This window comes from Kogia breviceps, chromosome X, assembly GCF_026419965.1.
Source record: "Kogia breviceps isolate mKogBre1 chromosome X, mKogBre1 haplotype 1, whole genome shotgun sequence".
Taxonomy (NCBI): domain Eukaryota; kingdom Metazoa; phylum Chordata; class Mammalia; order Artiodactyla; family Physeteridae; genus Kogia; species Kogia breviceps.
In genome coordinates, this window is record NC_081330.1 from 117,172,925 (window position 1) to 117,200,601 (window position 27,677).

The window sequence follows — 27,677 nt, forward strand, 5'->3', positions numbered from 1 at the left end:
CGCAGCATGTGGGATCTTCCCGGAGCAGGGCTCGAACCCATGTCCCCTGCATTGGCAGGCGGATTCTCAACCACTGTGCCACCAGGGAAAGCCCCTGGAATAAGATTTATTTCTTTATCCTTCACTTCCACCTTTAAATAATTTTAAGAGTACAACATTAACTACAGGTTTACATTTGCTTCAAAATATCTTACAGCTCTTAGGTTTATTTTAAAAATAATAAAGTTCTGGGCTTCCCTGGTGGCGCAGTGGTTGAGAGTCCGCCTGCCGATGCAGGGGTCACGGGTTCGTGCCCCGGTCTGGGAGGATCCCACATGCCGCAGAGCGGCTGGGCCCGTGAGCCATGGCCGCTGAGCCTGCGCGTCCGGAGCCTGTGCTCCGCAACGGGAGAGACCACAGCAGTGAGAGGCCCGCGTACCGAAAAAAATAAATAAATAAATAAAATAAAAATAATAAAGTTCTAACAATGTTCCACAATTAAAAGCTCTGGCAGAGTATGTCAAATAGGAACAGTAGTGTTACTCTGCGACTAAGACCTAATAAAGCCACAAAATCAAAAGTATTACAATGAGGAGCAGAACCAATGAAACTTTTCAATTTATGGTTCTTATACGTTTTGATCTTTAAGAAAGAAAAAGAGCAGAACACAAACAACACTTACCTTCTGTTTTTAAAAAATAGGCCTTACATTAGCAACAGATTAATATTCCTTGCATATGTGGAAGACCTCAAGAAGACTGTACACTTGTATTTCAAATCGCTATCTCTACAAACTGAAGAGAGACATGACACTGACTCTCCTACTCCCATTTCTTCTAGTTTTGACAGGAAGGAATGAAGGTGAAAATCAGAAACAATGTAATACTCTTTGGCCCAACAGGGAGTGGTCCAATAGTCTCACCTCTCCACTTTATTCTCAGAGGCTTGCTTTATGCATTTCCAGAGGAATACAAAAAAGTTTTCAGGAAATGTCTACATAATAATGGGTGCAGAGGCCCTAATGGTTCAATAATTAAAATGTCAATGGTATCATCAGTACATATAAATAAACTGAAATAAACTCAAAAGAGAATTAATTTTTACAGCTAAAACCATATTTTTATAACATATGAAAACAAGTTACTTGATAAACTAAGTTACTAAGTGAAAATATGTAAAAATCATCCTCAACATAAATTTGCTTCTTAGAAGATAGGAAGCTAAGTCCTTAAGCCTCAGAGACCAGTAATGATCATTTCCTTAAACTAACTTTTCTAAACCAATTGCTATGACTTATATAAATATGGGATATTTATTTTTAATGACAAATTTTAATTATAAATTTAAAGGTTAATATATCAATTTACCAGACCTTACTAAATGCAGAGACACATTTAAACAATTCAGAATCATATGATTAATATAAGTTAAACTTAAGAAGCATTCTCAGCAAGGTCAAGAATATTCAACACTGAGCAGTAACTCCAGCCAACACAAAAAGGTAAGAAAAAGTAGAAGTTACGGATATTATGAGAAAAAACTATCAACATACATATGCATAATATGATTGTCTACTTAGAAAATTCACGAAAATCAACTGAAAAACTATTAGAATAAGCAAGTTGATTAAAGTGGCCAAAAACAAGAGCAGTATATAATAACTTCCCTATACACAGCAAAACCAATTAGAAAATGTAATGAAAGAAATTCCATTCACAATAGGAATAAAAACAAACTACCACGAAAAAAACTAACAAAAAATGTGGCAGACACTTATTTTTTAAAAAGCTTTCAAATTTCACTGAAGGATATAAAAGAAGATTCAAGTAAATAAAGAAGACACACACACATTCCTGGATAAAAAGACCCAATAGTGGATGGATATCAATTTTCTGCAAATTAACTTATAAATTCAATGCAATCTCAATCAAAATCCTAATGCGATGTTTTTTTTTGTTTGACTTGACAAACTGAACCCAAATTTTCATATAAAAAGAAAAATCAGCAATAACCAAGAAATATTTGAAACAGCATAACATGGTGGTGGGGGGAGGCCTTGTCATTCAGATAGTAAACATTCTGTAAAGCAACATTAACTCAAAACTGCACTGAATAGAAAATAGATAAATGAACCCCAAAAGGAGAATCCAGAAACAAACCTATCCATGTGAATTTCAGTTTACATGATTGAGGTTTACCAATTGTTTCTTTCAACTAATTAAGCTATTCTTGAAATCTAGTTTACTTTATGTACATATTGCTGCATGTTTCTATTTATGAATATAGAAGTTGCAATGGAAGATCCAATGTGGAATAGTATGTTACATAATGCTATTTTCTGGAAGCAGGTTTTTTAAAAAATGCTCCAGTTTACCCTTTGTTCTGACAAGTAGCATGTGGTCTAAGTAAGTGAAATATATAGCAGCTGTATAAAGAATGGAAACTTTTATACTGGAGTCAATATAATAATCCTTATGTAGGATTAAGATTATACATATAACTCCGCATACTTAGTAAGACCAGCTATGGGACTATATGCTATTTTCGTATTTCCAGAACAGAAGGTATTTAATATATGTTTGCATAATAAATATCTTTTCCTTTATTTTAAAATTCAACAGATTTAAAGTTAGTTTTGTGAGGTTTTTTTAAACTTTTATGAGATTTACTCCTTCTAAAATCTTTATTTAGTGAACTATCACCAGTTAACTTATTTTTCTCTATAACTGAACTTTACACTCATCAGTCATAGTCACAAGTAGAATTTAACATTCTTTCCCTGTCTCACCGTCTTGGAATCTGAGTTGTCACTGATATTTTATAGTTAGATAAGTTCATACGAAAGTTCATGGTAAAAAAATTGAGGGCAGAATTGCTAATGTATATAAACATATCATGGTCATTGGGAGTGAATCTATTCTTAAATAATACCAGTATGAATTCATAGTTTTGACAGTGATGTTTTTAAAAAGAGAATACATATACTGGGAGGTAAGATTGAGAGTACAGGAAAACTGATTTCCCCTATGCCTGTTATCTGCAAATGACCATATTTGCAAAATGAGGGAAAGAATGTTCCATTTTAAAAGGAAATTTTTCTACTGTATGGAAATTTTCTTTAAAAACGTAGGCCATGGTTAAAATCCGGTTTTTCTAGTACTCTTGTAGTTTCATTTTTTACATTTAGCTCTGTAAACCATTTGGAGGATATTTTGTGTATGGTAGAAGTTATGGCTCTAATTTTACCTTTATCACATAATAAATTTCTGTATGTGCTGGGGTCTAATTCTGAGCTTTCCATTCTATTCCACTGGTATATTTGCCTGTCTATGGGCCAGCACCATGCTGTTTTTATTATAGAAGCTTTGTAATGTTTTAATATCTCGTAAAGCTAATCCCACTTTATAGTTTTGCTTTTTCTGCGTTTTCCCAGCTCTTCTTTTTTTTAATACGTTTATAGGTTTGATGATTGATATACTCAATCATGAGCTGAAGGAGTCAACAGATTAGTTTAAGAATTATGCCCTAAACATAATTAGGATGGTAAACCAAGCACAAAAAATTAAATTATGTCTAATAAATATAAAAATCTCACTGCCTACTATTTTAACATGATCTTTTATTTTGCATAAATATTAAAGAGCTAACTAAATGTCAACTATTTTCATGTTCCAGAATACTAAAAAATGTATTTTCATTTGTAAGATGTAGTATAATCTATATAATAATTTTCCATTTAAATTTCAGATTAGTTGCTAGATTAGAAATGGAAAAATCATAAACCTAAATTTCTTTAAAATTATTAAACCTGTTATGTATCATCATAAATCCAAACATAGCTGTTGGCATAAGCATTTACATTACCTAAACCAAAAATGAACATAAACTAAATCATTCTAAAATATTAATGATTTATTCTAATATTCTCATTTTTTTAAGATAAGCAAAACCAGGAATTTTATGAAGCTTCCCCTTACTTGCTCTAGGTTTCAACTGCATGTCCTTACTTATCCAAGGACACCACATACAGTTGTGCAGGTTGTGCACTGTATGCTTGCACAACCATATATATAATAGTAAAAAGCTACACAAGTGAATCTGGCAGCACTGTTTTTGTGCTTATTGCTATCAGAGTAGAAAATCACTCCTTCAAAATCAGCAGGGTATCTGAGAATTCAATTCAACTCAATTCTGACTTGCTATTAGAGGCTAATAGCAAGCCCAGGTTGTTACTTGTGCTTCTGGCCGACCAGCTACAAATTAGGAGTGTTGAACAATCCCCTCTAACTCAGGATGCCAACCACAAGTCCAGATTGTTACTGAAATAGAGTAAGACCCTGCAGGGCCCTCCTAGGCACAAAAGCCCCTCTTTGTCTCCCGTTTCTTGCTTGTAGAAAAAGGCTTTAGTCTCATGGACCTTCCCTGAATTCCAAAGAGCAGGCTCAAAAAGTTACTAATTAAGGACGTGAGGGAATGCAGAAACACAGAAAAAGCTGTCAAGCAATAAGATAATAATAGCTTAAACAATAGTTCAGAGATATAACAGGGTCCTAGTTCCTCCTCAAGGGATATACATAAAAATCAGACACAAATCTTTGAGTTGTTTTGCAGAAACTAAGACACTCTCCCACCCCCACCCCACACCAGGTAGAAGATGGTGACTACATGCTAACCACAAACACATAGGCCTCAGACTGGTTGGAACTAGAAGGTTGATGATTAAGATTCCTGAAACATCACCCTGTTACCTCACCACTAACCCATCAGAAGAAAGTCATACACCCTACAACCCTCAACCTAAATGTTGCCTTTAAAAACCCTTCCCTGAAAGCCATCAGGGAGTTCAGGTCTTCTGAGCATGAGCTGTTCATTCTTCTTGCTTAGCGCCCTTTCAATAAATGCTGTACTTTCCTTCACCACAACTCAGTGTCAGTAGATTGGCTTTGCTGTGTGGTGGGAGAGTGGACCCAGGTTCCTTTTGGTAACATTACCTCTACTTCTGATCAAATGGCTATGAATCAAAAGTTCCCATAACCCCCTCCTCAGGTTCCATTAATTCGCTAGAACAGCTCACATAACTCAGAGAAACATTTCACCTACCAGACTACCATTACTATAAAAGGATATAACTCAAGAACAGCCAAATTGAAGAGATGCATAGAGCAAGATATGGGGGAAGGGCGAGGAGCTTCCAAGCTTTCTCTGGGTAGGCCATTCTCCCCAGATCTCCAAGTATTCACCAACCTGAAAGTTCTCTGAACCCTGTACTTTTGGGGTTTTACAGAGGCTTCACTACATAGCATGACTGATTAAAACACTGGCCATTGATGACTGAACTCTCAAAACCCTTTATCTTCCCCAGGGGTTGCAGGGTAGGACTGAAAATTCCAACCCTCTACATAAGGTTGGCTCCACTGGCAAGGAGCCCACATCCTTAGTTGTAGTCCAAAAGCCACCTCATTAACATAAGACACCTTTATTAATCTCTTCACTTAGGAAATTCCAAGACTTTTAGGAGCTCTGGGACAGAAACTAAGGAAGAGGAAATATATATTTCTTATTATATATCACACTCTCTGAACCCACAAGCAATATTTTTCTGGCTTTGAAAAAGGCCAAAATGAATTATCTCTGAGCCAGATCTTAGTAGTTCATGCCATCACCATTTTGGTTAAGTGTTTGCAGAGTCAGATAAATATCAAAAAATAGGAACATATATTATTTCCAATTTTAAAACCCTCTATTTTTAACCACATAATGTAGGAAGTCAAAAGGTCGCTGTCTATACTTAAAATTTTATTGGACTAACCTTTTAGTGGACTATCCAACCTTCTTACTTTTTCCTGATCATTTCTTAACCCAGTTTTTTAAGCTCATTCATTCTAATACTATTAGTATCGCAAACATCCTCACTTATAATAGAACTCCTAATTTAGCAAATCACTGCTCAGAAAAGATACAACTTGGCCAAAAGGAACAAGCTTGAACAAGGTATAGCTGTACGATTAAATACCAGAGTGTTCTTAAAAAGAAGGACTAAAAGATTTTAAAATGTATTTGCATACTTCTACCACTGCAAAACACTTGTAAAGAACTAAGGAAGAAAGGAGTGACTAAAACACATAAAAGTTTTTAAATGTTCTTTCATCCACTCTTTCTTCTCATTCATAATGAATCCTTCAAATCCAGGCTAGTTTGCCCCAAAATAATTAAGAAAATGTATTCATGTTAAAGTATTTTCTTTATATATTTTGATGTTTTTTTTAAATAAATGTATTTATTTTGGGCTGCATTGGGTCTTTGTTGCTACGTGCGAGTTTTCTCTAGTTGCGGCGAGCAGCGGCTACTCTTTGTTGTGGTTCGCGGGCTTCTCATTGCAGTGGCTTCTCTTGTTGCAGAGCATGGGCTCCAGGTGCGCAGGCTTCAGTAGTTGTGGCATGTGGGCTCAGTAGTTGTGGCTCACGAGCTTAGCTGCTCTGTGGCATGTGGAATCTTCCCGGACCGGGACTCGAACCCGTGTCCCCTGCACTGGCAGGTGGATTCTTAACCACTGCGCCATCAGGGAAGTCCCTTGATCTGGGTTTTTATTCAGGCAACAACCTTTGAACTTTCAGTTCATAAAAGGAAGGCTTTCAATAAAATGTTTAATTTATACAAACAGATAAAAAGAAAGTCTCTGCTCCTGAAATTAAATAAAATTTATCTTTCTTAAGTCTTAAAAGAAGAGGAAGAAAAATATTCCTGGCTCTGTAGCTAAATTTAAATATTAAACAGAAGTTTAAGAGCAGTAGTTATCTTAGATCAGGTTTTAATAGCTTGGGTGATTTTACTCATTAGTTCATTCACAAATACTTATTGTACGAATGTGCCAGATACAACTCTTAAAGTCTTCTGAAACTCAGACATTGCTAAGTCTGATTAAAATATTATATATAACCAAATGAAAATATGTAGAGTTCTACATTTCAGAAGTATGATGTTTTTCATGGTTAGAACAGGATTATTCAACTATATTAAGGCATGAGCCACATAATCAGAAATTTTTGTATGAATAGGCCATGTTGAGTTGAATGGTCCATTCCTGGCAAAGCGTCTTGATTCTGACTCCAATGTAAACTAAGTGCTTATGGAATCCTTAAGTCTATTTTTATTTTCTCAGTAATCTTTACTTTTTCTCCAGTTTCATTATACTTATAATTCATTTATAATTTCAGTAGAGTTAAACTGGAGTGGCTCAAAAAATACCTATTTACGTTCAGCATCAATTACAGTAATTAATTATTTGTAGGCTAGCGTCATGACTTTGTATTGCTAGTGGTAACAATAATAACCAATCCTTTTCCAGCTTCTACTATGATCTTTGCATACATTAACACCCCCTGACTACAACCCTTTTTTATAGGTGGTGTTAGTGGTGGAAATAATAATAGCCAATGTTTATTTAGAACTTACTAAGTACCAATGACTGGGGTATATCATTTGCATAGATTACTTCATTTAAATCTCAATGCTCTTTAAGGTAGGTGGTGTTATTTCCTCATTTTAAAAACGAGAAAGAGGTTATTATGTGCCCAGATCCATACAACCGATAAGTAGCAAAACTAGGATTTGAATCTAGGTATATTTAGCCTCAAAGCCTACATTTTTGCCACTGTAATATAGTGACTACCAGAGTAGACTGTATAATACAGTGACCACTGGAGCAGATTACTGGAGGTGGTTATACGATGGTGATGGTGGACAGGCCTGATGGGAGTAAAAAACATTCTAACAACACTTAAAATTAGAATGGGGGCATTCTGATCACGTAAGGAAAAAAATAACAACTATCCCAAAAGGTTTTCATGTTAGACTCCAATGTTCAGAGCAACTTTTAAAAATACGTAATTATGTAGCAACACATGTTATATTTTACTATTAAAAAACTCAACAACCCACATATAAATAAAAATATTACCCAAACCACAGAATTAGTTCTGATATAATTAGCAAATTACATGTTTCAAGTAAGACTACAAAAAGAGAGAGAGGGGCTTCCCTGGTGGCGCAGTGATTGAGAATCCGCCTGCCGATGCAGGGGACACGGGTTCGTGCCCCAGTCCGGGAAGATCCCACATGCCCCGGAGCGGCTGGGCTCGTGAGCCATGGCCGCTGAGCCTGTGCTCCGCAACGGGAGAGGCCACAACAGTGAGAGGCCTGTGTACCACAAAACAAACAAACAAACAAAACAAAAAAGAGAGAGAGAAAAATGTCTCTAAAAGAAATTTCCTTTTATTTGAAGGATATACGTACAATTAACTTCCATATAAAAAATATAAGGTGCAACTTGAGGATGTACATTAAAAAAGAAAGAAGGCATTCAGTTAAAGGTTTTGTTTGTTTTTATAAGGTACTTATTTTAGTCATGCTGACACTGATAATGCTATTAGTAAAATACTCTAAAATAGCATTTATGCTTTAAGGTTGTCTATTTGAGTAGGTGGAAGTGAGCAGGTTATGGTTCCAAACTTTATTGGTATTTATGAAGGTAATCAACCAAGTTTTCTACTATTGTATTACTGTTCTGCATAATTGCATAAATACTTTAGATATACATATAAATTAGAAGTCCAGCAAATGTCTAGGCTAAATTAACAGCTGTGTATCTATGACAGACATATAGGAAAAAACATTAAGGTCATATTCCAGTGTTATCTGGGCTGTTGAGATGGGTTAACACACTAAAAAAAATATATAGGAACAAGACCCAATTCTTTAGCTCTTCACTATACAAGGTGCTTTGGTTTTACCATTTCAAGTTATAATATAAATTTTGTTAAAACACAATTACAAATTTGTTGAACAAGCATAACTAAATTAAGAATTCAAAGCTGTTGGTTCAAAATAAGTCACAGACTTCAGCTTTTACACTCCTTAACATTAATTTTTCCTAGGACTTAGACATTTGAGAAACATTTCAGTTACACCATGTGCCAGTTTGCCATTTGTCATGGAACATGAAGAACCCAGGTGGCTGCCAATGATGCGAACTTTTCCGACTGGCCCCAGAAGTATGACTCAGTGCTTGTCCTGAGGTGACCACACTTCTTACAGTGGCAGGAAAAGTGTTATTATCCCATCTTTGACAGCAGTTATCAGAAAATGTGCATAACGCCACAGTTCATTCTCAAGTGATTAAGTTACATAATTTTGCCTTTCTTAAAAAGATGACAAAGCTTGAAAAAAATAGAATACTTAAAAATTAACATGTAAAAGAAAGTAATTCCTAAAGGACAGTAAACACCACTAGAAACTTAGAAGAGAAAACACAATGGCATTTCAGTGGTGAAAGAAAAAGTACCTTACATTTTCATCTAGTTATTGAATATGCAACAGCACACCTAATACAAGAGACCTACACACATTTTAAACTTGAAAAAAATCCATTAATATGTTTGTTTCCATTTTGTTAAATACTTTTAGTCACTTCTCCCTACTTGGCATTCATATATTTATTAAAAAATAATTACCGAAATCTCACTATGGTCATGAAATTTACTTACCTTATCAAACCACTGATAAATACAGATGTCACACTGTGAAGTTACTCTAGATTTTAACTAAGTAAATATTATTTGAAATCAGGGACTCCAACTTGTGGAGGCTTTAACACAGATATAGGAATGTTGGAAGGAGAAAGGAGGAATGAGAACAGTATAAATGATGCAATATCTACTACATAGAAGAAGGAAGCAATGTTTAAAATAGGCATCAAGGAGGACATCACAATAAATAAACTATGAACAAATCTTAAAATAACTCAGTGGCCTTGATCATTCAAATATACTTTTTTGATATATCAAAGACAGCTATTTGTATTTGGCTGGGACCAATTTATTTTAATACACTAATTCTAGTAGTATGAATGAGGTTACTTAAGTTATATAGTTAAAAAATACAGGGACAAAAATTATTCCACATTTAGAGTTTTAGGTACATGTATACCGTTCATAATTAAAATGGAAAATTATTAAAAACACACAGTGAACTGTAATAGACTATTCAGCATAGCAAACCATTTACAGCTCTAAACAGACCACAAAATCTACTGTGTCCAGATTTGGATTTAATCCTGTTGCACTTGACTATACTAACAAACTGTAAAGCCTTAGAAAATGACATTTAAAATCACTGAGTCATAGCACACAGAGATTAGAAGACCATCAGGAGAAGTTTTTCTAGCAGTTAATAGCATTTTAACTCCCTGTAAATGGGGTTTGGCATTCTATGAATCTTACATTCGATTATGATAAAATGAAATCTAAACTAAACATTCTTAATGAGGGGATTATTCTATGAAGTAGGCTTGTTGCATGTGTTAATCAAGACGTGTTCTAGCTTTGACAGCAGTGATCAAAAGAATTCATTCTCTTTTGTTCCTAACAGAGATGTCCTTATAACAATGAAAAGATCTATGCGTCATACTCTTTCTGAGCTGTCTTTTTGTAATTTTGGTACTAGAAAGATATGTGAATCTAGACAAGTCCTTTAACCAACCTAAGCTCAGTTGGTTACATGTAACATGATGATGGCAGAGAACCAAGAGATTTCTGTAAGTTCCTTCTTATCAGTTCATCTATCAGCTCATCTCACAGAGAACAAGAGTGTCAGTGTACACAAACTAAGCATGTTCTTTTATAAAAATAATGTTACAAACTGTTTTAACTAATGATGTGTTTCAATAAAGGGACATAAGTACTGTATTTGAGTTTATTTTGAATTTGCCTATCAGATATAATTAAAACCATAAATGTTAAAGGTTTATAAAACTACCTGTAAATTTTGCTAAGAATTTAAGGGACGTACTTGTACTACATTCATTAATACAAATCTGTTTGATGCATTTGCACATATCTAGAAATAACTTAATAGAACATTACACAGACCCTGATTTTAAAGGGGGTGATTTAAAAATGAACACCAAGAACAAAAAGCATTGTTGTTTTTTCCAGATATTCCATGTCAACTTGCACATACCACATATTCTAATTTATTTTTTCCTTGGTCTTGTGAGTGCATTTGTAATTCATACTTTTATTTTTATATAATAGGACTTGTCAGCTACCTTTAAATTTTTTTAATATTACCAAGTAGGCAGAGAAAGAATGTGAGGAGTTAGACTATCCAAGGGACCAGGAGGTATCTGCTCCTTGCTAAACTTGTGAGTTACAGTTTTCAGTTTTACAGAAAAGGGGAAAAAGGAGAGAGATTTGTTACCTAGTATCTTAGGAATTTGCTAACCAGAATTTGTCAAAGTAATCTGGCACTGATGGCAGACTTGAAGGATTCAGATCCACCTACAACATCAAAAATACACCTTCTGCTTTTGTTACATAACAAGTCTTTATGTAAAGTACATGAAGTTTTACGCATGACATTCAATTTATAGAATAGAAAAAAATTAAACCTTCTAAAAATTCATAAGTTCCAACTGTCACTAAAGTAGATACAAAGAAAATCAAGAATGCTCGTCATACATTGCTTCTAAACCAAATATGAGAAGGAATTAAAAATTTAGAATCAGAGAATCTTAGAGTTTTAAAGGAGAACGTGTCACCCAATTTTTTTTAAAGAAAACCGGAAGTCCAAATTATTTACCCTAGATAACTCTGATAGAAGTTTAGCTGTCTCAACCACATGATCTCATTTTTAAAAAGACATTCATTTAATTTAAAATTTACATGGTTTTATAAAATGAGTTATAAATGGCTCAGGGGTGACCAAAAAAAAATCCAAATTATCTTCAAAGTTTGAATGAAAGAATAAAATATGGCATATTATTGTCCTCTGTCATTTATCATACAAAATCAAAAAGATGGAGGAAAAGTAGTAATAAAATCATGGAGAAAAATATTTCTCAAAAGCTTTAACATCAACATTGTTACATTGTTATTACACTGATTAAAAGGAGGCTCTTAATCAACTTCTGTATTTTAAAAATTCTTCTAAATCAAATTTTATATGTGAGTTGACATCATTTACATGAGTGCACCAATGCTAGATATATGGAGCATTTTTCCAAGGAAAACACAAGTGCAGATGTGAAACATAAGGAGAAAAACAAAACTGCTTGTAATTAAAAAAAAAATCTAGCATACTAGCACTGGGAAAGTACACTTTCCAACAACCATTCCATAATATAAAATACAGGAACTAATTTGTAGTCTTAATGCTTCTCAATTGTCCTCAAACCAAATACCACTTGTGACACAAGAATGAGAAAAGGCATTGTTTTGCCAGTGATTCCCCCTTGTTTTCAGTGATCCAAGCTCAAATGAATTGGTTCATTTGTTTCTTACAACTGATTGTTTCTCCTATGAAAAGTCAATACATTCTTACCACTTAAATGGAGCTCTAGTGCTCATAAGTGCCTGTTATTTTCATTGCACAGATTCAGTATTTAATAATTTTGATCACCTTGTATATGCCTGTGTTGATAAAACTCTTATATTCCTATCTTCTGACAATGGCTGAAAAATGAAATTTCAATAGTCATGAACCTTTTGGTAAAATAAAGATGAGAAGTATGAGGAACCATGATATGCAAGGTCTACTACTGAGATGAGGCTCATACTGGTTGAGACTTAGCCAGGGATGGTGGAGCATCAACAACAATGCCTTTAGGACTTTTGTATTGGGTTTCCTGCCAGGAAGAGTGAGATATACCATTCTAATAATTAGGCTGAATTACTTAAGTGATCATTTGACTCACATAAGGAAAAAATTGGAGAGAAAGGCTCTAGTAAAGCTGTTAGAGAAGTGGCTACACACAAGACAAAGAAGCTAGTAAGAGGAAAAGCGTTTCCAAGAGAGAGCCAGCCACCTGAAATCCATACTCCAAATATATTTTAAAATCAGTATAATCTTTGTCTTAAGGCAAACATATGTGAGCTATATCCAGCAATTTATTTCTAAATTGGAATACTTAAAAATTCTTTTCCATAAACATCATTTAAAAATCCTGTTCAGGGCTTCCCTGGTGGCGCAGTGGTTGAGAATCCGCCTGCCGATGCAGGGGTCACGGGTTCGTGCCCTGGTCCGGGAAGATCCCACATGCCGCGGAGCAACTAAGCCCGTGAGCCATGGCTGCTGAGCCTGCGCGTCCGGAGCCTGTGCTCCGCAACGGGAGAGGCCACAGCAGTGAGAGGCCCGCATACCACAAAAAAAAAAAAAAAAAAAAAAAAAAAAAATCCTGTTCAGTAATTAATAAACTATTTTTGCCAGTGTCAAAATGTTACTCCAGGGTTTCCCTGGTGGCGCAGTGGTTGAGAGCCCGCCTGCCGATGCAGGGGTTCGTGCCCCGGTCCGGGAAGATCCCACGTGCCGCGGAGCGGCTGGGCCCGTGAGCCGTGGCCGCTGAGCCTGCGCGTCCGGAGCCTGTGCTCCGCAACGGGAGAGGTCACAACAGTGAGAGGCCCGCGTACCGCAAAAAAAAAAAAAAAAAAAAGTTACTCCATTTCTACTCGGACTACATGTTGACTATTCTTCAGAATTCCCTATAAAGCATATTTTCCTTACCCTCATTTTCAGACAAAGAAATGGAGGGCTTGAGAAATGAAGAGGCGAGTTAAACACACACGACGGGACAGAATTTAGGTTGGGTCACAACTACAGAGATTTCCAGTTCCAACTCAGTACTACAAATAATTTGTATTGTCTTCTACATACAGTGCTTCCTACTAGATATTTGTCCCTTTAATCTTTTTTTTAAATTCATCTGTATGAAATGTAGAGATGCGGGAAGAGAGGGGTACAGTAGGGGAGTGAGTCCTTTGGCATGACTACAGGTAATAAAGATGTTTTCAGCAGCCTTGAAAGGCATCATTTGGCATTTTTATTGGGGAAAGTAGAATATTAAATTCATGGCAGCCTACAAGACAGTGGTTACTATACAACGATTACTCTTAATTAACTTCTCTGAAGAACTCATGTCCATCTGCACTCTGAAAAAGCTTCCAAGTCTACTTCTTGCCATCTGTATTTCATAAGTCATGCAAATCACACAATTTGCTTCTAACATTCTGTTTTTAATTATTATGAGACTGTATTACCATAATAGCTAGTCATCCTAAATCTGTGTACTCCTGTTATGAAAAGTATCATTGGAAAGTTGTGAAAACAATTTCAATCTAAATGTTGCCCACCTACCCTGGGATAGATTCTATCCTGGGATAGATATGAGAGACTCTTGGAAAGTCAACCCATCTTTTCCAGTCATATATTCAAAGACAGCTTCAAATCCTTGACATTTAATGTACAATCTACACAGACTTTTTTTTAGAGATTTCTTTAAATGTAAAACATTCTTACCTTACTAAAACAAATCAAAGCAGAAAAAAACAAAATAAACTCTCCTTCATTCTTGTGAGCATACCTTAAGAAATGCCTTGTACAAAAAACAGAAGTATTTCACAGAGAACACGTTAATGCATATCCAGGCTGATATGCAGAGCATGAAGTCAGGACAAGCCAGGGAGGCAATTCTAAGACATTCACATCAATATCAGCAGAATTTCACACTTTCATAGAAGTGGATTAATAACAAAGAATAAAATAAGATGAAATTGTGATCCATATAACATTTCAGTTTATTGTGGCAAGAAAAAAACCCTGGTACCAGGTTAATGCTTTAAATTCCCCGTCACAACTTTATCTGCTTATTACCAGAGTCTGTTCCTTTTAGAATTTTCATGCCAGTAAACTAGAAAACAAGGAAGATAATAATAAAAAAGACACAGGAATAAAGTGCAAATATTAAAGTAGTTCTGTTTTGAAATCAAATATAATTTCTTAGAGAAGTGACCAAAGGTGGTGTTAAGTTACAGCCACTCTCATACCCAGAACTCAACTATTAAACACACTACATGATCCCATAATACAATGAAAATAAGGTGTTACATTTAGTGACAGAAAGAAAAACGCTGACTTTCTCGTAGAAAAGCAATGAGAAAAGTTCATTTGGTTATATTCCATTTCAACATATCTGCCCTAGGCAAATATCTTGCCTATGTAAATAGGCATGCATATTTATATACACGTTTATATGTTCAGCCTAAAATCAATTATTATAAACCACATTTATTTGCTCAAAAATGTTCATGCCTTGTTTAACATTCCTACACAGTGTCTGCAGGAAACAGAAACTACAATTAGAAAAAGTGCTGGGAATCAGGCTTTGTTAACAAGGTTTAGAATAGCACACTCTTCTGTCCAAGAGTTTAACTGCAAATTCTGTTAGCAGTGAAGTAAAATACATAAGGAGATGGAGCTAAATTTTGGTGGTCTCCACCCTATCCCATGTACATTCAGTTTCCTTTTCTTAAACACATTTCCTGATTAGCAAAAAGTTAAAAAACAAAAGCTAATCAAGTTAAAGATTAATTTCAGTTGAAGGGAAACCAGGTATGACATTATTTCAAAAAATTATTTTTTCACATGTGGAAGAGCATGAGGTTTACACAGGAGCGAAGAGGTAAGGCAGAGGTTCTTGCTGCCAGGCCAGGGCCAATGTTGTCCCTTGGGGGCATTTTGAGTATTGTGAGGAGTTTCAGGTTATCACTATGAGCGGGTTACTGAATGATTGCTATACCAATGAATGCAACAGTCTCACACTTAAGAACTGCCTGTATCCCACATAACTTTTTTTGTTTACATTTGAAAGAGTTTATTATTAACACTTACAAAAGGGCAAACCTAAGTTATTTCACATGAGATATTGCTTACATTTTGGTATAACTAAATTTGAAAATAAATTTAACTCTATTTTATTTAAATAAACTATTTCAGAATAGTTTTAGGTCTACAGAAAAGTTGCAAAAATAGTACAAAGTTCTTGCATACCTGTCATCCATATTCTATTATTAACAGCTCACATTACTGCGACACATTTGTCACACCTAAGGAATAGCACTGGTATATCACTATTAACTAAACTCCACACCTCATTTTGATTTCACTAGTTTTTTCCTATCAGGCTTTTTCTGTCCCAGAATCCTATCCAGGACACCATAATACAAATAATCCTCATGTCTCCTTAGCCTCCTATGGTCTGTGTTTCTCACATTTTCCTTGTTTCTGATGACCTTGACAGTTTGGAAGGAGTACTGGTCAGGTATTTAGTAAAATGTCCATGAACTTGGATTTGTATGTTTTTCTCCTGGTTAGATTGGAATTATGGGTTTGGGGGAGGAAGACCACAGAGGTGAAGTGCCATTCTCACCACATCATATCAAGGGTACATGCGATCAACATGACTTATCACTGATGATGCAAACCTTGATCACCTGGCCAACGTAGTGTTCACTAGGTTCCTCCAAAGAAGTTATATTTCCCCTTCCCACACTCTACTCTTTGGAAACAGGTCACTAAGTGCAGCCCACAATCAAAAAGTGGGGAGTTAAGTGACACTTCCTTGAGAGGAGAGTATCTACATAAATTATTTGGAATTATCTTTATGGGAGATTTTTCTCTCCTCCCTCATTTCTTTCTTTATTCAGACATTTATTTACATCAGTATGGACTCACAGATATTTATTTTATGCACTGAATTAAAATCCAATACTATTTTTGTTGCTCAAATTGTTCCAGCTTCAGCCATTGAGAGCTCTTTCAGAATGGCTTCTAAGTCTGTGACGTGCCCTCATCATTGTGTTTTCTGAGCACTTCCTTACTTTCTGGCACAAGATGCTCCAGACTCATCTTAAATTTTCCCTTCTCAGCTCTAGAATCTGCCATTTCTCCAAAAAGCTGAGGTTCCTTTTAATATGACTTTTAAATGTTCAACAGGAATTATTAGAGTGACATATCAAATGAGTCTAGCCTGTTACCTGTTCTAATACTCATTTTTATTCCAGTGTCCGTCAATTCATCTGCTCTTCCATTTTCTTGTACTTACAGAATGACTTCTGAACTTACTGCTTGCTTGTCTTAAATCCAGGTATGCTCATTAGAAGTAGGCAAACATATCAATTATAGTTTTTTATAGTATAGTCATTTTAAGCACCTACATACAATAAAAACCTATCTTATTTTTAAATTATTTTCCCTTTTTATTACAATAAAGGCATTACAGTGAATTTTTTAATAATATGAGGTAGGTTTTATTATCTATGAATTTTATTTCAAGAGACATTAAATAATGTCTGTCATGTAAAGCGAGTACTGAGTCCAAAAGGATTGATGCAGGAAAAAAAATAAGGTAGACTACAATGTGTGGGCTTTATTTGGATCCTGATTTAAGGAAAAAAGAAACTGTAAAAATGTTTATGACATTTATGAAACTAAAAATTTTAACTAGATATTTAATATTAAGAAATGAATTTTGGTGTAATAATAGTGTTGTAGCGGTGAGTATGTATGATGTATATATTTTTAAGTTCTTATTTTTTAGAGACACATGACCAGCCTCAATTTTTTGTGATCTCATTACTGGTACATCAGTAGGAAGAAAAATGTTAGTAGATCCCTAGGTGTTATTTTGCTGTATTTCTTTTCTTTTTTAAAAAAATTTATTTTTTCCATAGCAGGTTCTTATTAGTTGTCTATTTTATACATGTTAGTGTATACATGTCACTCCCAATCTCCCAGTTCATCCCACCACCCCTGCCACTTTCCCCCCTTGGTGTCCATACATTTTTTTCTCTACATCTGTGTCTCTATTTTTGCCCTACAAACCGGTATTTATTTTCTCTGTGTGTGTTGGTCACAACTGTAAAAACAAGCTGGCAGAACAGTCTCATCTGAAAAAAAAAACCCTCAAAATTAGAAACCATTTTGTTTAAATATTAAATTAGACACATCTTAAAATTAATGTAGATGGAGATTCATTATGTTACCATATTTAAAAGTCTATCTCTTACCAGACCACTTACTTATCAACACAGGATGTCAACAACTTTTTCTAAAAAAGTGACGAAATTCTCAAAAACATGCCCAAACAAAATTAATTTTAATTTGTATGGATTTTGAAAGATAATGAGCACATTAGGAGAGAAAAGTGCTTTACAGAATCAAATGGACAATGCTAAGGCAACTTCAAAATAGTTGGTAATTACCACAGCTCACAGCTGATGTTATTTTTTAAATGTCTATTGTCCTGGCTATTGTAGCTTTCATAAAAAGTGAGAGATTTCAAATCATTCTCTCCACAACGAAAGAACAATTAAGTTGTTTTCACTTATTTTAAAACTTCCAGCCTAAAGCAAACTCACTTCAAGTCTATTAAAGGAAAATAAGGAGAAACAGAAAATATCACCTGTGTTTTTACTCTGAACAAATCTTACTTTAAGTTTCAAAAATACATGCCAGAATATATATTTTACATACACAGAAAAAAACGTGTATCATTTTAAAACATAATGTGGATGTAACTGTACCTATCATTACCATTTTACAAGTACTCAACTGATCAAACATCTCTAGCTCAACTTGACCACTCTGTATCTTATGATTTCACAATAGTTTTTTGACAGATCATGATTAAATTTTCTCCAGCATATATGTTTTTTTGTGTGATTCACTATGCTATCATTTCATATCACAATTTGGTCTACGATAAAATAATTTCCAAACAAAACAAAATAACTTGGGGAGAACAATTACCATTTACTAGGTAGGTAAGGGTTTCCAAGCTACAGAAATGTACTGAATAAAGTCTGCTGTTCAAAGAAACACTAATGAAATGTATTGCAATAGATAGCAATGCTAACCACTACAAGGTAAATGTAAATAACAGAATAGAACCAAGGCCTCGTTTAATTGCACTTCACTTTACTATGCTTCGCACACATTTTGTTTTGTACAAATAGAAGGTGTGTGGTAACCCTGCATTGAGCAAGTCTATCGTGACATTTTTCCAAAAGCGTTTGTTCACTTCATGTCTCTGTGTCACTTTTTGGTAACTTCCGTAGTATTTCAAACCTTTTCATTATTATATTTGCAATATAATCTGTGATCAGTGATCTCTGATGTTACTACTGCAGCTTGCTGAAGGCTTAGATGATAGTTCGCAATTTTTAGCAATAAAGTATTTTTAAATTAAGATATACACACTTTTTTAGACACAATGGTATCGTATACTTAATAGACTAGAGTGTAAACGCAACTTTTATATGCACTGGGAAACCAAAAAATTCATGTGACTCACTTTATTGCAATATTTGCTTTACTCCCGTGGCCTGGAACAAAACCCACAATATCTCCAAGGTATGCCTGTATTTGTAGTAAAATGTAACGCTCCTTAGGAACATCTCTTTATCAGGCACCATTACTTTTTAAGGGGAGGGGATTTTTAAATGTATAAGTACATATTAAATATATTTTAAAATACTCTAGGTGTTTATTCATACTTACTGGAAGTATCAGTTCTTTTTTACAAATTTTTAAATTATTTTTATTGAAGTATAGTTGATTTACAATGCTATATTAGTTTCAGGTGTACAACACAGTGATTCAATATTTTTACAGATTATACTCCATTAAGAGGAATTATAAAATAATGGTTATGTTCTCTGTGCTGTACATTACATCCTTGTAGCTTATTTTAACTTATACATAGTAGTTTGTATTTCTTAATCCCCTTCCCCTTCCCTATCGGTACCTTCCCCCACCCCTCTCCCCACTGGTAACCACTAGTTTGTTCTCTGTATCTATGAGATTGTTTCTGTTTTGTTATTCTCATTCATGTAGTTTTTAAATTCCACATATAAGTGAAAACATACACTTTCAAGTAAGTCGTTCTCTGTCTGACTTACTTCACTAAGCATAATACCCTCTAGTTCCATTCATACTGTTGCAAATGGGAAAATTTCATTCTTTTTTATGGCTGAGTAATATTCCATTTCTCTGTGTGTGTGTGTGTGTGTGTGTGTGTGTGTGTGTGTGTGTGTGTGTGTACACATCACATCTTCTTTATCTATTCATCTGTTGACAGACCCTTAGCATGCTTCCATATCTTGGCTACTGTAAACAATGCTGCTATGGATGCTGGGGTGCATGTGTCTTTTCTAATTAGTGTTTTCATTTTCTTCAGATATATACCCAAGAATGGAATTGCTGGATCATATGGGAGTTCTATCTATTTAATTTTTTGAGGAATCTCCATACTGTTTTACATAGTGCCTGTGCCAATTTACATTCCCATCACGAATTAACTAAGGTTGCCTTTTCTCCACATCCTTGCCAACATTTATTATTTGTGGTATTTTTTGATGACAGCCATTCTGACAGTGTGAGGTGATATCTCATTGGGGTTTTGATTTGCATTTCCCTGAAGCTTAGTGATGTTGAGCATCTTTTCATGAGGCACCATGTACTTTTATTAGCAATCCTTTGAGAACAAAACATCTCAGAACTGGGCTGGTAGTAGTAGTAGCCTAAAGCAGATCTTTTGCCTAGGTCTAGACTCAGAAGAGGAGAGCGTCAAACTCCTGGAGTTCACTTCAAAATAAGAAAGATGAGGGGCTTCCCTGGGGGCCCATGCTTCCACTGCAGAGAGCACGGGTTCGACCCCTGGTCGGGGAACTAAGATCCCCATGCCATGCAGCATGGTAAAAAAAAAAATGTCACCAATACTATAGTTGTATGTGGCATTTTTGTCACTGGCCAAAGTCCTATTTTGAGGGGAAACGCTTTACCACCAACAAACACCACACCACACACACACACACACACACACACACACACACACACACACACACACACACCCACACCCCTATAGAGGTCAAAAGAACCCAATGACCACACCCCACCGTACCACACACTAAAGAAAGTAGGTCTGACGGAGAGGACATCAACATCTTTGCAAATGTCCCCAGGATTCCTCTCATGTCACATCTACCTCTGGTAGAAAGGCAAGGTAAGCATATTATGTTTTAGAACCAGTTAGAAATTCATTCAAATTCTGCTTCTTCCACTTAATATTTATTCATTCTTCAAAATATTTATTGAACACCTGCTTGATAAATATTTGGGTATACAGGACAAATGATTCAATGTTTCTAAGAAAAAGTTTCTTCATCTGTAAAACAGGGATAATTCCAACCTTTCAGGGCTAGGATAAGTATAAGATGATGCAGGGAAAGCACCTAGCACAGTACATGGTATATAGTAAGCAGTCAATAAATATTATCTATTGACAGTTCTGCCTCTGAAGATTACCAATAGAATGAAACTTCTTCCTTAATTAAAAAAAAGCTGACATTTATCATGCACTTACTGTGTGCTAGGCATCGTTTTAAGCATACCATAACCCTATGAGGTAGGTAATATTATCACCCCTATTTTACAAAAATGAGAAAACCTGGCAAGTTATTTCAACTCTCCCTCACTAAGATCACACAGCTAGGAAGTAATGGAGCCTGGATATAACTAACACAGGCATCTGATTTCAAAGTATTCTTTATTATATACTAAATGGTGCCAATTTTTAAAAGGTAGAGAATTCAGAAACTTTTAAAAAGTCAAGTCTGAAGATAATTACGTATAAACTTGAACTATGTTCTTCATCCACGAAAGTGTAAATCCAATCCAGTAGGCAGAAAAGAAAAAGAGTTAATATTCAACCTAATTCTATCACTGAACAGGTGTACATCTCTGTTGAGCTGCCTAACTTCTGTAACTTACCTGTTAAAGGGTGTTAACATCTGTCCCTTATTTCACTTTTAAGTACTACTACTAATAATAGATGTGAAATGCATGAGACCTTTATAACATGGGCCAATGCAGGGAAGAACCAAGCTGTACTATAGGATGTTTGCAAAAATATTCCAAAAAGTCAAAAAACTGATTCCAACCAAGTATGCAGAAATTCTAACTAAAAATATAACTCATTTCTAGCTTGCATATTTTCACTATGGAAATGGCTCCTGGCAAAGTACGATACTTGAAAACACCGCATCCTCCAGGGTCAAACAATTTCTTTCCAATCTTAATTACATTATTAGATTGATCAGCAAGCCCTTTCTTCACATATCAAAAGTTCAATAGGAACCTACTCAAATTATCACAAATCCCAAATAAACAGAATCTGAATTAGCATGTTTTTACCATAAATAGACTTAAAACATTATGTCTAGGGACAGATTAGAAAGAAAAATTATCTAGATCTAAACATTCCATACAATGAGCTGCTCTCTGCTTGTCACAATTCAACATCAAATTGAAAGCCTCTGGTCTGACAGCTGGAAGGCAAGGTAGCAGCCTTCTAGATAAGCAAACCTGTCATTAATTTAATGCAACGTTGGTGCCAACAGAGACTGTCGCAAAACTCACCATGTCACCAATGCAGAGGGAAATGGGGAAGGAGCACCTGCCTTGCCATCCATATGCTGGCTCCCACCACACTGAACTTGGTTTCCACACAGGCTCTGGCAGGCAGGGAGGAAAACTAGCAACTGGACTATAATGTCTATTTTGAGCACCAGTAGCAACAAGTCTACAACTCTTTCTCTCTTATATATATTTTTAATAGCCCAGTACCTTGTTTACACAGCCAAAATATAAGTGAATTACACAAAATTAAAATATGAATTTTCTGCTCAGCCAGGTGAAAAAAAATCACAAGTTGCCAGGACAATCAAACATTTTGAAAATAATATGCATAGCTGAAATAAATTCCCACATACACATATAAAACATACCAAAATTATAACAAGAATTCAACTAATGCTGTTGAAATTACTCATTCAGCATAATTACTTAAAACCAGTATTTCAAAGGTTTTTTATTAATAAATTACTTAGAAGTCTAACATCTTGCTAAAAAATAGATTCTTTCGTAATCTTTGTGTAAACAAGTTGGAAAAAGCAAAATCCAGGATCTAAGTCAGCCTTCCATTGATTTCTTGTAGATATTACTTCAGAAACCATATTGCAAGCCCATTTAAAAAATAGCAGATATGGGGCTTCCCTGGTGGCACAGTGGTTGAGAATCTGCCTGCCAATGCAGGGGACACGGGTTCGAGCCCTGGTCTGGGAAGATCCCACATGCCGCGGAGCAACTAGGCCCGTGAGCCACAACTACTGAGCCTGCATGTCTGGAGCCTGTGCTCCGCAACAAGAGAGGCTGCGACAGTGAGAGGCCCGCGCACCGCGATGAAGAGTGGCCCCTGCTCGCCACAACTAGAGAAAGCCCTCGCACAGAAACGAAGACCCAACACAGCCAAAAATAAATAAATAAATAAATAAATTTTTTTAAAAAATAGCAGATATGGCTGAAACAAAATAAAAAGTTAAACAAACAAATGTGAGGATATCAGGTAACACTAAAAGCAAGTAACAACGCAGTTTCTTCCTAACTATCATCTTATCAGAAGACTATCCAACCGACCTAATAAGACTAATTTCCAAGAACGTTAATGTCAAGTAAATATAAAACAGACAAGTATGCTACATTTGATATTAGTTATGTAAGTAACAGTGTTTTTACTGTGGCAAACTAGAATACATTAATGCCATTGCAAGTTTTGGTTTATTTAATGAATCTTTGTTTTTAAAACAATTTTATGTTGTGACAAAATATTCAATAGATGAACACAAAAAACTAAAACAGCAGTTACTGTACTTTAGTAAAATTTAAAATTCAATGAATTTATGCAAATATCCACAACCCTTTCTTTTCTGAAATTGCAAGAATAAGATTAAGATAATGAAAACTTCTAATAGAATTAATGATTGTAATTTAAATTGAAATTGAATAAGAAACTAAATACATCTTTCAAGTTAAAAAAATACTAGCATGTTTAATGGTTATTTGTAATTCAAACCAGGGCACAATTGCAATCTACTGATTTGCAGTACTAGCTAGAACATTTAAGCCTGAAGGTGTTGTTTTATTAAGAGTTAACAGACAGGCAAAGTTATGTTAAAGTCTTAAAAATTTTCACTTATTCTGATTTATGTTTTAACAATTCTAAATATAGGGGGAGTGGCACACTTTATTAGAAAAATCTCTATAACGTGCCTACTAGTGATTATCCAGTAGCATGTAATTCACAAAAAATCCACACGAGGCACCTGTATTCAACAAGTTATGCTTTACAGTAACTCTCTACATAGGTTCTTAATGAGTGCTCTTCAAAAATTAGTCCAAATAAATTTATATTTGGTTTAAAAAATTAAAATTTATTTTTCAAAATCAGAGTGAGATGAAGTTATATAAGAAATGCTGATTTAAGATGCATCTTTAAATATCTTAATTTTATTCCTATTAACAAAAATGTAAATTCAACATTAAATATGAGAAGATATTGGTTCTCATTAAGATAATGGTTCTCATTAAGCTAACAGGTTTTTTTTTTCATTTTATCCTCTATATGAACAAATAAAGGGCATTTTCTTCTCACAACAGAAAAATACATTTAAATTTCTTATATGAACTTTATTTTCTTTACTTTTTTAAGAGGAAAAACGTAAGGCATTTTTTTTCAATTTCATTCTACCATGCATTCCAAAATATATGGTGTTCTTTTAAAAACACCAAAATGAAGAAACAATTAGAAAATTTGTATGAAAGAAAATACTTAAGAAAAGGGGTATGTTTTAATTTTTTAAGTAGAAGTTTGCCTATTGTGTTGGCCTATGAAATGACATCAGCAAATAATATTTATAGCATAAACACAGAAGTGTTATAGATTCAGTGAAATTATTAACATTTCTTAACGAAATTAATCTACACCATGATTTAGATCATTGAATTGGCTAGACAGCAACACAACTATGAAAAATGGACAAAGCAACCCTACTTACACTGTATTCTGGCACACAGTATACAACTTGTCTCTGAAGTATCCATTAGGGCATTATAAGGGACTTTACGTGCATCGTCATTTAGGAAAGCAGATTTGTCGACAGACCAGTAATCTGTGAATAAATTTATTTATTCCTTTACTCAACAAATATTTCCTAAGTGCCTACTTTTCACCAGATACTTTCTTATGCACTGTTATGCAAAAAGATGGGTTCCCTGCCCTCATCAAATAATCATACAAATTAAGGTAAAAAATAAAACTGGCAGATGGAACAAAGAAGATATACATGGTACCAAGAGAGTGCATAACTGAGGATTTGATGCGATTTGGGGATTCAGGAAGGCTTTTCTGAGGCAGAGGAGGGAAGGCTTGAGATCTGAAGGATGAGCAGGATTTAACTGGGTGAAGAAAAAGTGCAAAGGCTCAAGGGCTGGGTAAACAGGACTGAAAGAAGGCCCGAGTAGCTAGTGCTAGCAATGAGGTTTACCTCACAGGCAACAGCCAAACCTTCCAGGGTCTTATAGGCCATTTTCAGGACTTTATCCTAAAAACAGTGAGAAACCAGTAAATTTTTTAAGCTGATGGGGAAGATAGGATTAGATAGGAATCGTTCTCAAGAAGTTCATCCTGACTACAGGTTTATGGATCAAACAAAGTAGGATGCTGTAATTATCATGACCTTGACTGAAAAGATATTTTATCCTTTGCAAGAAGAGAAAAAGAGGAAGCAGAGTACATAAATTTTACCTTTTCTAAACCCAACCATCACTTCTCAAACTTTTCCACTGATGTATCCATAATTGCTGAACAGAGTGTACTCATAACCCTGGGAGGTCTGGGAAATGCAGCTTTAAACAGCCTGCTGCAAGTCTAAAATTCCTGTTAAGCCTCCGGTCTCATCTTTAAAATCATGCCAATTTTGCTTTCTATACCATGAATATAATATCTATGTTTATTTTAATATAAAAATAATATTTTAAAATACTTAGCAGAAATCAACTTTTTGGCTTTTGATCATTTGGCTCACAACGACAGAAATGTACCACTTTGGGTAGCACAGGCCTATGCTATGCATGAAAACTGAATTCACTCACTGAATGCTATTCAAAACAATGAGCCTATTCTTCAGCTAGACACTAATCCATGACAAACTCATAAATATAAAGTTTTAGACTCCATTTTGTTTTTCAAATTACTTACCCTCCCTTTCTCCCATCTTTAAATTAGTACTGATGATCCATCCTTCTAGGACTCTTTATAGAAGCTAATGCTTCAACTTTCACAATAAGCCTTGTGTGTGAGGGAAGTCACATAGAAAGCTAAAAATCATGAAGAAAATGTTAGGTCCTAATCTGAGGTCACTCTGCTATGAATGAAAATGATAATTTATCATTGCTTTAAGAACAACATCAACATTTAAAAGCCAATCTGCATTCTTCATGTAAGAATTTGGATCAGTAAAATTCTAAATACCCAACAACATAATGTTAATGATGTAATTAATCTTCAAAATAACTCATTTTAACATTATTTCCAAATTATTCCTGAGAAACAGAAATGGGCTTATTTTTGGCAGCCAAAGTTTTATAATGTGGTATTTATTTAAACTCAGGACATGATGAGGGTTTTATTGTCTTTGTTCTTGTACTTTGGGCCACCTACTCATGCTCCTCCCTCACTTTCCCTGTACTGCCCACCTTTCTCTTTCAACCAGACAAACGTAGACTCAACCCCTCTGGTTAATCACCCCATCTCAACTCTAGAGTCTCTTGCTGTGCTTCTACATTTAGAATACATCCCTCTTAGAATATACTTTAATTAAATAAATTGCTTAAACAGTTGCTCAAACCTTCCCCATGGATTCCTTCCTGACTTACTAAAATCATCATCTTCTCTTTCCATTGGTGCTTGTATACATATGCAAACTCTTAAAATTTACCAAATGTACTAGTTGGTACCTGTCTCTGTCTTGGCATAGGTTTGCCAATGTCACTGCCATCCCTTACAGAGACTAATTTCTCCAGCAGGGAATTATTTAAATTCATCCATCAAAGCACCTTCCATGCTGAAGTACTAAGTAAATATCTAAGAACTAGAATACATCTACATAAATATACTCTTTTTTTTTTCCTACTATGCACTACATCATGCGTGTTACCTTAAGGAGCAAATGTTAATGACACTACAAACAAAACGTTTCTTGTGAACTAAACTCTACATATCAAAAAGGTAAATTTCCTCTTTGTATAAAATGACAAGAATTCATGTTCCAAAAATGTCAAATCCAAAGCAGGTGATTGTTGGTTACTATCTAGTCATGCTGCAATTGAGAAAAAACCTAATTTTTCAAAAAGACGTAATAGCACCAATTTAAACATTTAGCATATATTTTTTCCCCTTATGGTGTATACTTCTCAAGTTCCTGCCACAAAATTATTTCTGATCTGTCTCTCAAAACAGTTTAACTCAAAATTTTGACATTTTCCTTCAACTGATTAAGATAAATTTCAACTTCAGCTCTGCGTCCTATGAGGGGGAAAAAAATTACTAAAGGGCATTGTGCCTGTCAAAACTGCTTTCCATTATCGGACACATTTTCCTTTAGAGCATGTAAACTGTTAAACTAAATAGACCTTATTTCATCACTGCATTTTCCTCTTTTTAGGGTTGTATGCAAAACGCTGGCCTTATCTTTATTTTTTAATACCTAAAATAACGTATTTCATTTTCTGTCCTCAAGAAGGCTGAGTCATCAGGACAGAAATTAGAAGTCAGCGAATGCTTCTTAAAGAAAATGGTTTATAGTAAACAGGAAAAACCAGAGCAGTTAATTGTGGGATGGCTTCAGAAGCTATCTTAAAAATTTAGATGATTTTAGGAATCATAATAACATACGAGTGCATGGAGCTAAGTC

General features: G+C 34.9%; 1 protein-coding gene across 14 annotated transcripts in view; it reads right to left on the reverse strand.

The window, feature by feature from the left end:
• The window catches only part of CNKSR2 (connector enhancer of kinase suppressor of Ras 2), a 258,376-nt gene that overhangs the window by 226,205 nt on the left and 4,494 nt on the right, over positions 1-27,677 (reverse strand). For 6 of the 14 annotated variants that reach the window (XM_067023642.1, XM_067023639.1, XM_067023641.1 and 3 more), the window contains exon 2: positions 24,762-24,875. The exons of the other annotated variants lie outside the window; for them this stretch is intronic. In XM_067023642.1, the coding sequence (XP_066879743.1) occupies positions 24,762-24,875 (114 nt within the window). The remainder of the gene's footprint in view (positions 1-24,761; positions 24,876-27,677) is intronic. 14 annotated transcript variants of the gene reach the window in all.